Genomic DNA, 11239 nt, shown 5'->3' with positions numbered 1-11239 from the left:
ATGAGGAAGAGCTCCGAGGATGAGGAAGAGCTCCGGGGATGAGGAAGAGCTCCGGGGATGAGGAAGAGCTCCAGGGATGAAGAGCAGCTCCTCAGGCCAAGCTCCGAGGATGAGGAAGAGCTCTGGGGATGAGGAAGAGCTCCAGGGATGAGGAAGAGCTCTGGGGATGAAGAGCAGCTCCTCAAGCTGAGCTCCAAGGATGAGGAAGAGCTCTGGGGATGAAGAGCAGCTCCTCAGGCTGAGCTCCGAGGATGAGGAAGAGCTCCAAGGATGAGGAAGAGCTCTGGGGATGAAGAGCAGCTCCTCAGGCCGAGCTCTGGGGATGAGGAAGAGCTCCGAGGATGAGGAAGAGCTCTGGGGATGAAGAGCAGCTCCTCAAGCTGAGCTCTGAGGATGAGGAAGAGCTCCGAGGATGAGGAAGAGCCCCGGGGATGAAGAGCAGCTCCCCAGGCCGAGCCCGGGCCGAGGCCGAGCCTTGACTCTCCAGCTGATGCCCCCCCCGGCCCCGCCCACTGCCCCGCCCACCCACCTGGGAAGGGGCGGGGCCACCAGCAGAAGGCGTAGGGGGAGACCCCTGGGGCGCCTATGGCCTCTGTAGGGGAGGGGTCCCCTATGGCTCCTGTATAGGGGGGTCCCTATAGCTGCCATGTGGGGGGGAGTCTCCTATAGGGGCCTCATTGCGGAGTCCCCTATAGCTCTTGTATTGGGGGATCCCTATAGCTGCCACGTGGGGGAGTCTTCTATAGGGGCCTCATTGCGGGGGTCCCCTATAGCTCTCATATAGGGGGGTCCCTATAGCTGCCATGTGGGGGGGAGTCTCCTATAGGGGCCTCATTGCGGAGTCCCCTATAGCTCTTGTATTGGGGGGTCCCTATAGCTGCAACGTGGGGTGGAGTCTTCTATAGGAGCCTCATTGCAGGGTGTCCCCTATAGGTCTTATATAGAGGCGGTCCCTATAGCTGCCACATGGGGGGGACTTCTATAAGTGCCTCATTATAGACATCCCCTACAGCTCATGTATAGGAGGGAGGCCCTGTAGGTGCCTCATTGGGGGGGTTCCCTATAGCTCCTGTATAGGGAGGAGGGTCCCCATGGCTGCCTTGGGGAGGTGGTCCCTATGGCTGTCACATGGGGGAGATCCCCTATAGGTGCCTTATTGTGGAGATCCCCTATAGCTGCCTTATTGGGGGGAGGCTGCCTATGGATCTCATGTTGAGGGGGTTCCCTATGGCTACCGTATGGGGAGGGGCGTCCCTATAGCTGCCATCTAGGAGGTGTCCCCTATGGCTGCTGTATGGGGAGCTCACCTATATGTGCTGCATTGGGGGGGTCCCCTATAGCTGCTGTATGTGGGGTACCTATAGCTGCCATCTAGGAGGTGTCCCCTATGGCTGCTGTATGGGGAGCTCACCTATATGCGCTGCATGGAGGGGGGGGTCCCCCTATAGCTGCCTTATAGTGGGGGTCCCCTATAGCTGCGACATGGGGGGGTGTCCCTATAGCTGCTGTATGGGGGGTACCTATAGCTGCTGTACAGGGGAGGACTCCCCTATAGCTGCCCTACGGGGGACGGGTCGCCTACAGCTCCCCTAAAGAGGGGGTCCCCTATAGCTGCCCCATGGAGGATCCCCTATAGATGCCATAGGGGGGGTGTCCCCCATTGCCCCCCCCCCCCGCCGCCGTTGCCATGGAGCGAGTCCTCCTCCTCCCCCGCCCCATCCCCGCCTCAAAATGGCGGCGCCCACAGCGGCCGCTCCAGCCCGCGCGCCCTTGCCCACTCTATGGCCGGGCAGCGCCGCGCCCGGCGGCCCGACCTTGCGGCGGCGGCGACCAATGGGCGAGAGGCGGAGGCGGGGAGAAACTGGGCGGCGACCAATCGCAGCGCGCAGCGCGGGGAGCGGGAGGTGCCGGTCGCGCAGCCCCCACCGGAAGAGGCGGGACGGCAGCGCCGGGGTGGGGGCGGTGCCCCGTGCGGCTCCAGCCAATAGAACCGCGCGGCCGGGCGCTAGGAGGCGGGGCGGGCGCGGCGGCGGCCAATGGGCGCGTGGGGGCGGGGCCCGCGGAGGCCGCGCTCGGCGCTCTCCGCTCGCCGCCGCGTGAGTGCGGCGTGGGGGGGGGGCGTTGGGGGTCCGGGGGGGGAGGGCTGCCCCAAGTGTGGGGCTGGGGGGCAGGATCAGGCCCCCAAGTGTGGGGCTGGGGGTGGGGGTGTCGGTTTGGGGGGGGGGGCAGGATCAGGCCCCCCATGTGTGGGGCCTGCGGTTAGGGGTCTGCTTGTGGGGGGGGAGATCAGTTTGGGGGGCAGGATCAGGCCCCCAAGTGTGGGGCTGGGGGTGGGGGTCGGGGATCAGTTTGGGGGGGGGGGGGGTCAGGATCAGGCCCCCAAGTGTGAGGCTGGGGGTGGGGGTCTGCTTGGGGGGAATTCGGGGGGGCTGGATCAGGGCCCCCCCATGTGTGGGGCCTGCGGTTAGGGGTCTGTTGGGGAGGGGGCAATTTGGGGAGGGGGATCAGTTTGGGGGCAATTTGGGGGGCGGTATCAGGCCCCCCCATATGTGGGGCTTGGGGATGTGGGGGGGGATTTGGAGGGGCCCCCCCATGGGGGGCTGGTTTGGGGGGTCTGACCCCTAAACCCCCCAGCCCCCACCATGGGTAACGTCCTGGCCGCCGGCTCCCCCGCCCCCACCGCCCCCCTCCTCTTCTACCGGTGCCCCCGGTTTTGGGGGCCCCCCCGTCAGCGGATTGGGGCCCCCCTCGCCCGACGGAGCCCGGGGGGGACCCTCCCCAACCCCGGCACCTTCGAGGAGTGCCACCGCCGCTGCAAGGGTGAGTGGGGGGGAGGAGGGACCCCAAAATCTGCCCCCCAAGTGCACCCCACATCCCCATCGAGCCCCCCACATCACTGAGCCCCCCCATCCTCACCCCGCACCCCAAATCCCTGCAGGGATCCCCCCCCCAAATCCCCTCTCTGCCCCCACATTCTCTCTGCACCCCCACTGTACCCCAAAAGTGGCATCCGTGTGCCCCCCGCCACCCAGGGGTCCCCCAACACCCCACATCCCCCCTCTGCACCCCAAAACCGAGATCCCCCAAACTGAGGTGTCCCCCCCCAAAAAAACCTGGGGTCCCCCAACACCCCACATCCCCCAGTGCCCCCACAGCCCCCTGAAACCTCCCTTCTCACCCCAAAATGGGGTTCCCCCAAACTTGGGGTGCCCCAAAACTGGGGTCCCCCACCACCCCACATCCCCCCTGTGCCCCCCCAACCCCCTTCCTCACCCCAAAACCAAGGGCCCCCCCACTCCCTGTCCCCCTCCGCACCCCAACCCCAGGGGTACCCCAAACCCCCCTCACCCCAAAAACGGGGTGTTGCCCCCAAAACTGGGGGTGTCCCCCATCACCCCCAGTGCCCCCCAACCCCCTCCTCACCCCAAAACCGCCCCCCATCTGGGAGCCCCCATCCCCCTCTCTGCACCCCAAAACTGAGACCCCCAACCCCAGGGGTCCCCCCAAACCCCTTTTGCACCCCAAAACCGGGGTGTCCCCCCAAACCTGGGGGTCCCCAAAACTGGGTGTCCCCCACCACCCCACATCCCCCCAGTGCCCCCACCCCCCACCCCAAAACCAGCCCCCCAATCAGGGGTGCCCCACACCCCAAAACCCCCGTCCTCACCCCAAAACCGGGGTGCCCCCCAAAACTGGGGTCCCCCAACACCCCAGTCCCCCTCTCCCAAAACTGAGGTGCTCCGCCCACTCCCCATCCCCCCCTCCGCACCCCAACCCCGGGGGTACCCCAAAACCCCCCCTCCTCACCCCAAAACCGGGGTGTCCCCCCCCAAAAAAACCTGGGGCTCCCCCAAAACTGGGGTCCCCCATATTCCCCCCTTAGAGCTCTTCCCCGTCCAAATGGAGGGCGTCAAGCTGACAGTGAACAAGGGGCTCAGCAACCACTTCCAGGTAGGTTTTGGGGGGCGGGGGGGGGTGGCTTTGAAATTTTGGGGTGCCCCCAGCACCCCAAAATCCACACCCCCCCCAGGTGAACCACACGGTCGCTCTCAGCACCCTGGGAGAATCCAACTACCATTTCGGGGCGACCTACGTGGGCACCAAGCAGCTCAGCCCCACGGAGGTGAGTTTTGGGGGTTCAGGGGACCCCCCCCTTTATTTTTGGGGTACCCCCTAAATTATGGGGTACCCCCCCCCCCCCAAATACCCAGGCGTTCCCGGTGCTGGTGGGGGACATGGACAACAGCGGCAGCCTCAACGCCCAGGTCATCCATCAGCTGACGACGCGGCTGCGCTCCAAAGTGGCCTTCCAGGTAAAATTGGGGGGCTCCCCCCTAAAAATAGGGGACCCCCCCCAAAATAGGGACCCCCCCAAAATAGGGGAACCCCCCAAGAAAGAGGGAACCCCCCCAAAAAAGAGGGAACCCCCCCTAAAATGGGGAAGCCCCCCTAAAAATAGTGGGAGCCCTGGAAAATGGGAGCTGCTTAAAATGGGGGGGAAGGGATAAAAAGGGGGGGCACCCCCTCAAAAAAAAGGGGGACCCCCAAAAAATGGGGGACCCCCCAAAATAGAGGGGACCCCAAAAAAGAGGAATCCCCAAAATGGGGACCCCCTAAAAATAGAGGGAAGCCTGGAAAAGCGGAGCTGCTAAAAATGGGGGGGAAGGGATAAAAAGGGGGGACACCCCCTCAAAAAAAAGGGGGAGCTTCTAAAATGGGGGACCCCCAAAAAATGGGGGACCCCCCAAAATAAGGGGACCCCCCAAGAAAGAGGGAACCCCCCAAAAAAGGGGGGACCCCCCCTAAAAATGGAGGGAGGCCTGGAAAAGGGGAGCTGCTAAAAATGGGGGGGAAGGGATAAAAAGGGGGGACACCCCCTCAAAAAAAAGGGGGAGCTCATAAAAAGGGGGACCCCCAAAAAATGGGGGACCCCCCAAAATAGGGGAACCCCCCAAGAAAGAGGGAACCCCCAAAAAATTGGGAAGCCCCCTAAAAATAGTGGGAGGCCTGGAAAAGGAGCTGCTAAAAATGGGGGAAGGGATAAAAGGGGGACACCCCTCCAAAAAAAAGGCGGAGCTCATAAAAAGGGGGACCCCCAAAAAATGGGGGACCCCCCAAAATAGGGGGGACCCCAAAAAAAGAGGGAATCCCCCAAAAAATGGGGGACCCCCCTAAAAATAGAGGGAGGCCTGAAAAAGGGGAGCTGCTAAAAATGGGGGGGAAGGGATAAAAAGGGGGGACACCCCCTCAAAAAAAAGGGGACCCCGAAAAAATGGGGACCCCCCCAAAATAGGGGGCACCCCAAAAAAAGAGGGAACCCCCAAAAAAATGGGGGAACCCCCAAAAATAGGGGATCCCCCCTAAAAAAAGGGAACACCCCTAAAAAAAGGGGGGGGTCTCCAAGAAAAGCAGGAGCACCCTAAAAAAGGGGGGACCCCCCTAGAAGTTGGGGGGGATCCCCCAAAAAAAGGGGGGGACCCCCAAAAAAATGGGGGGACCCCCAAAAAAATGGGGTCCCCCCCTTCACCCCCTTTTTTTGTCCCCGCAGACGCAGCAGGCGAAGTTCATCAACTGGCAGGTGGACGGGGAATATCGGGGGGCTGATTTCACGGCGGCCGTCACCTTGGGGAACCCCGATATTTTGGTGGGGTCAGGTGAGCACCCCAAAAACTGGGGGGACCCCAAAAATTGGGGGGGTGGGGGGGGCACGGGACACCCCCCACCCCCCCTGAAGTGGGAAAGCATCGATTTGGTAGCCCGATGGTGGGGGGGGGGGTGTAAGGGAGCACCCCAAAATTTTGGGGGGCCTCTGATGTGGGCAGCCTGCAATGGGGCACCCCGATATTTTGGGGGGATCAAGGGAACCCCCTGAAAAGGGGGAGCCCCTAAAATTTGGGGGGGTCCCTGACCTGGGCACCCCGATATTTTGAGGGGATCAAGGGAACCCTCTGAAAAGGGGGAGCCCCAAAATTTGGGGGGGGTCCCTGACATGGGCACCCCGATATTTTGGGGGGATCAAGGGAACCCCCTGAAAAGGGGGAGCCCCTAAAATTTGGGGGGGTCCCTGCCCTGGGCACCCCAATATTTTGAGGGGCTCAAGGGAACCCCTTGAAAAGGGGGAACCCCCAAAATTTGGGGGGTCCCTGACATGGGCACCCCGATATTTCGGGGGGATCAAGGGAACCCCCTGAAAAGGGGGAGCCCCAAAATTTGGGGAGGTCCCTGACATGGGTACCCCGATATTTTGAGGGGATCAAGGGAACCCTCTGAAAAGGGGGAGCCCCAAAATTTGGGGGGGGTCCCTGACATGGGCACCCCGATATTTTGGGGGGATCAAGGGAACCCCCTGAAATGGGGGACCCCCAAAATTTAGGGGTGTTCCTGACATGGGCACCCCAAATTTAGCACCCTACTGTTGTGGTGGGAATCAGGGGAGCCCCCCCCCCACCCCAAAACAGAGCACCCCAATATCTCAGGAATGGGGGAGGTGTGTGATCGTGTTGGGCCCCCCAAAAATGAGGACCCCCAAAAATGAGGACCCCCCAAAATGAGGACCCCCAAAAATGAGGACCCCCCCAAAATGAGGAACCCCAAACCCGAGCGCCGCGCACCCCAAAATCCACAAGAGCGAGAACCCCCATGTCGTGGCCCCCCAATATCGGAGTAAAATGTGGGGGTCACCCCCACACCCCTCATGGGTCCTTCCCCACCTCCATACGATTTTGGGGTACCCCCCAAATTGAACCCCAATTTTTTTAGGGATCCTGGTGGCCCACTACCTCCAGAGCATCACCCCGACTTTGGCTTTGGGGGGAACTCGTCTACCACCGCCGCCCCGGCGAGGAAGGCACCGTCGTCTCCCTCACCGGCCGCTACACAGGTACCCCCAAATTTTGGGGTACACCCTGTGGGGGGACCCCAAAAAATCAGGCTGCTCCCCAAAACCCCTCACCCCCCCCATTTTATTTCTACAGCACCCAACTGGATCGGCACCCTGACGGTGGGGCAAGCGGGTGCTCACGCGACTTATTACCACCGAGCTAACGAGCAGGTAGGGGGGAAAAAGGGGGTGCGGGGGGGTACCCCAAAATTTTGGGGGGGTTGGGGAAGTGGGGGTGACCCCCCCCTGTCCCGTCCCCCCCCCCAGTTGCAGGTGGGGGTGGAGTTCGAGGCCAGCACCCGGCTGCAGGACACCAGCGTCGCCTTCGGGTACCAGCTGGAGCTGCCCAAGGGGAACCTGCTTTTTCGGGGTACGGGGGGGGCACCCCAAAATTGGGGGGTGGGCACCCTAAAATGTGGGGGGGTACCCCAAAATATGGGGGTGGGAGTGTAAAGTATGGGGGTGGGACCCCAAAATGTGAGGGGTGGGACCGCAACATGTGAGGAGGGGCACCCCAAAATATGAGAGGAGGGACGCCAAAATGGGGGGTGGGACCCCAAAATGTAAGGAGGGGCACCCCAAAATGTGGGGGGTGGGACCCCAAAATGTGAGCAGGGGCACCCCAAAATATGAGAGGAGGGACGCCAAAATATGGGGGGTGGGACCCCAAAATGTGAGGAGGGGCACCCCAAAATGTGGGGGGTGGGACCCCAAAATGTGAGCGGGGGCACCCCAAAATATGAGAGGAGGGACGCCAAAATGTGGGGGTGGGACCCCAAAATGTGAGGAGGGGCACCCCAAAATGTGGGGGGGGCACCCCAAAATATGAGAGGAGGGACGCCAAAATGTGGGGGTGGGACCCCAAAATGTAAGGAGGGGCACCCCAAAATGTGGGGGTGGGACCCCAAAATAAGGGGGTACAGGCCAAAATATGAAGGGGGCACCCTAAAATGGGGGGGCACCCCAAAATATGGGGGGAGGGACCCCAAAGTATGAGGGGAGGGACCCCAAGGTAGGAGGGGGCACCCCAAAATATGGGGGAGGGACCCCAAAATGTGGGGGTGGGACTGCAAAATATGAGGGGGACCCCAAAATGGGGGTGCCCCAAAATATGGGGGTGGGACCCCAAAATGTGAAGGGGGCACCCCAAAATATGGGGGTGGGACCCCAAAATATGGGGGTGGGGATCCTAAAAGATACGGGGGAAAAGGGGGACCCCAAAAATATGGGGGTGGGGACCCCCAAAAATAGGGTGTTGAGATAGGGGACCCCAAAAAAAGGGGGGGGACCTTAAAAAATATGGGGGGACCCCAAAAATATGGGAGGTGGGGACCCTAAAAATTAGGGGGAGAGGGGAGAACCCCAAAAATGGGGGGAGATGGGGACCCCAAAAATTGGGGGGGGAGGGGGAGCCCCGAAATGGGTTGTGGCAGGGGGTCCCTGTGCCCCAAAATGGCCCCGTGCCCCTGGTGACGCCCAGGGATGTCCCCATGGCCCCGTGATGTCCCCATGATGTCCCCGTGATGTCCCCATGGCCCCCATGATGTCCCCGTGATGTCCCCATGGCCCCTGCGATGTCCCGTGATGTCCCCATGATGTCCCCATGTCCTCCATGATGTCCCCGTGATGTCCCCATGGCCCCGCGATGTCCCCATGATGTCCCCATGATGTCCCCATGTCCTCCATGATGTCCCCATGGCCCCCGTGATGTCCCCATGATGTCCCCATGATGTCCCCATGTCCTCCATGATGTCCCCGTGATGTCCCCATGGCCCCCATGATGTCCCCGTGATGCCACCAGTGATGTCCCCATGTCCTCCATGATGTCCCCTTCCCCCTCCGTGATGTCCCCATGATGTCCCCATAATGTCCTCCATGATGTCCCGGTGATGTCCCCATGGTCCCCATGATGTCCCCATGATGTCCCCATGTCCTCCATGATGTCCCCATACTCCCCGTGATGGAGTCTCCATGCCCCTCATGATGTCCCTATGTCCTCCATGAGGTCCTGGTGATGTCCTCTTCCCCCCCGTGATGTCCCCATGATGTCCCCATACCCCCCCCATGATGTCCCTCTGCCCCCCGTGAATGCCCCCGTGATGTCCCCATGTCCTCATGATGCCCCCATGCTCCTGGTGATGTCCCCATGTCTTCCATCACAGCCCCATGCCCGGGTGACGTCCCCACAATGTCCCCATGATGCCCCCATGCCCCCAGTGATGCCCTCGTGATGTCCCCGTGTCCTCCATGATGTCCCCATGATGTCCCCATGCCCCGGTGATGCCCTCATGATGTCCCCATGTCCTCCATGATGCCCCCATGATGCTCCCATGTCCTCCATGATGTCCCCATGCCCCCGGTGATGCCCTCATGATGTCCCCGTGTCCTCCATGATGTCCCCATGCCCCCAGTGATGCCCTCATGATGTCCCCGTGTCCTCCATGATGTCCCCATGATGTCCCCATGCCCCCGGTGATGCCCTCATGATGTCCCCATGATGTCCCCATGCCCCCAGTGATGCCCTCATGATGTCCCCATGTCCTCCATGATGCTCCCATGTCCTCCATGATGTCCCCATGATGTCCCCATGCCCCCGGTGATGCCCTCATGATGTCCCCATGTCCTCCATGATGTCCCCATGATGCCCCCATGCCCCCGGTGATGCCCTCATGATGTCCCCATGTCCTCCATGATGTCCCCATGATGTCCCCATGCCCCCGGTGACGTCCCCGCGCTGTCCCCGTGTCCCCAGGCTCGGTGGACAGCAGCTGGGTGGTGGGGGCGGTGCTGGAGAAGAAGCTGCCACCGCTGCCCCTGACGCTGGCGCTGGGAGCCTTCCTCAACCACCGCAAGAACAAGTTCCACTGCGGCTTCGGCCTCACCATCGGCTAGAGCCTCCTCGTCATCTTCATCATCGTCATCGTCATCTTCCTCACCGTCGTCCTCCTCTTCCTGCCCCGCCTTCTCGTCACCTTCGTCCTCCTTCCCTTCATCCTCATCTTCCTCACTTCTGTCCTCACCTTCCTCCTCCTCACCTCCAGTCTCCTCCACCCCTTCATCTTCCTCCTCCTCCTCACCTTCATCTTCCCCCTCCCCTTCATCTTCCTCCTCCTCACCTCCATCATCTTCCTCCCCTTCATCTTCTTCCTCCCCTTCATCTTCCTCCTTCCCTTCATCTTCCTCCTCCTCACCTCCATTCTCCTCCCCTTCATCTTCCCCCCCCTCTTCCTCCTCCTCACTTTCATCTTCCTCTTCCCCTTCCTCCTCCTCCCCTTCATCTTCCTCCTCTTCCTTCCCTTCCTCCTTCCTCCTCCTCCCCTCCTCCTCCTCCTCCTCTTCCTCCTTTCCGCCTCCTCTTCCTCCTCACCCTCCACTACCTCCCTCCTCTTCCTCCCCTCTTCCTCCCCTTCCTCCCCCTCATCTTCCTCCCACAGCTGCCGGCGGCCACCGTGTCCCCCCCCAACATGGCGGGGGCCCCCCAAAGGCCACTTTTGGGGGTCCCCCCACTTTGGACTCCCCCCCAGGGGAAAAAGGGGGGGGCCTATTCCTGCCCCCCACCCCCGAGGAGGACACCCCAGACAGAGACTGGCTCAATTTTGGGGTGCAGGGGGGGCCCCCCAAATCTACCAAGGAGACCTGCCCCCCAACAGATTTGGGGGCCCCCCAGCCCCCCACATCGCGGCGCGGGGCCCAAAACGCTCCAAATAAAGGAACTGGCCTCGTTTTTTTGGGGGGGGTCTCATCCTTTCCCTGGGGGGCAACACCCCAAAAATTTGGGGTACCCCCCCATGGCGCCCCACATCCCTTCTTCCCCCCCCCCCCAAAGCGTGTGACACCCCAAAAATGGAGGGGGGGGGGAGAGGGGAGGGCGTTGATGGGATGGGGGGGTGAACCCCAATATTTGGGGGGGCACCCCAAGTTATTCTGGGGAGGGGCTGTGGGTTTTGGGGAGCCCCGGTGGGGTGGGGGGGGGACCGGGAAGTTGCCGTACCCCAAAACCCCCCCGGGGTCACCCCAGATTTTGGGGGGTTTGCGTGGGTCCCCCCAAAATGGCGCCACCCAAATCTGGGGCCACCCCCGAGTTTGGGGAGGGGGGGGGGCAAGTGGGGTTCAACCCCGATTTGGGGGTTCAGCCCCCCCCCCAACTGATTTTGGGGGTCCCAGCTCTATTTGGGGGTTCACAGCCCCCCCGAAGCCGATTTGGGGGTGCAGCCCCCCCCCAATTTGGGTGTTTTCCCCCCCCGAATCCAATTTGGGGGTTCACCCCCCCGAAGCCGCTTTGGGGGGGGTTCAGCCCCATTTTAGGGGTTCACCCCCCCCACATTTCGGGGTTCAGGACTACTTGGGGGGGGGGTCAGC

General features: G+C 62.0%; 1 protein-coding gene across 1 annotated transcript; it reads left to right on the top strand.

The window, feature by feature from the left end:
- Window positions 1–2642: 2642 nt before the first annotated feature.
- Window positions 2643–10193, top strand: TOMM40 (translocase of outer mitochondrial membrane 40). Its single transcript, XM_072848207.1, is given in 12 exon segments — window positions 2643–2659; window positions 2661–2764; window positions 2767–2820; window positions 3884–3951; window positions 4031–4123; window positions 4212–4313; window positions 5549–5654; window positions 6760–6814; window positions 6816–6880; window positions 6975–7051; window positions 7148–7250; window positions 9633–10193. Coding segments are annotated over 12 exon segments (984 nt in total). The 3' UTR covers window positions 9773–10193.
- Window positions 10194–11239: the final 1046 nt, after the last annotated feature.

The sequence above is a fragment of the Ciconia boyciana genome, chromosome 30 (assembly GCF_034638445.1).
Source record: "Ciconia boyciana chromosome 30, ASM3463844v1, whole genome shotgun sequence".
In the NCBI taxonomy this organism is placed as follows: Eukaryota; Metazoa; Chordata; class Aves; order Ciconiiformes; family Ciconiidae; genus Ciconia; species Ciconia boyciana.
Note: the sequence above shows the minus strand (reverse complement) of the source record. Positions and strands in the feature narration are given on the sequence as shown.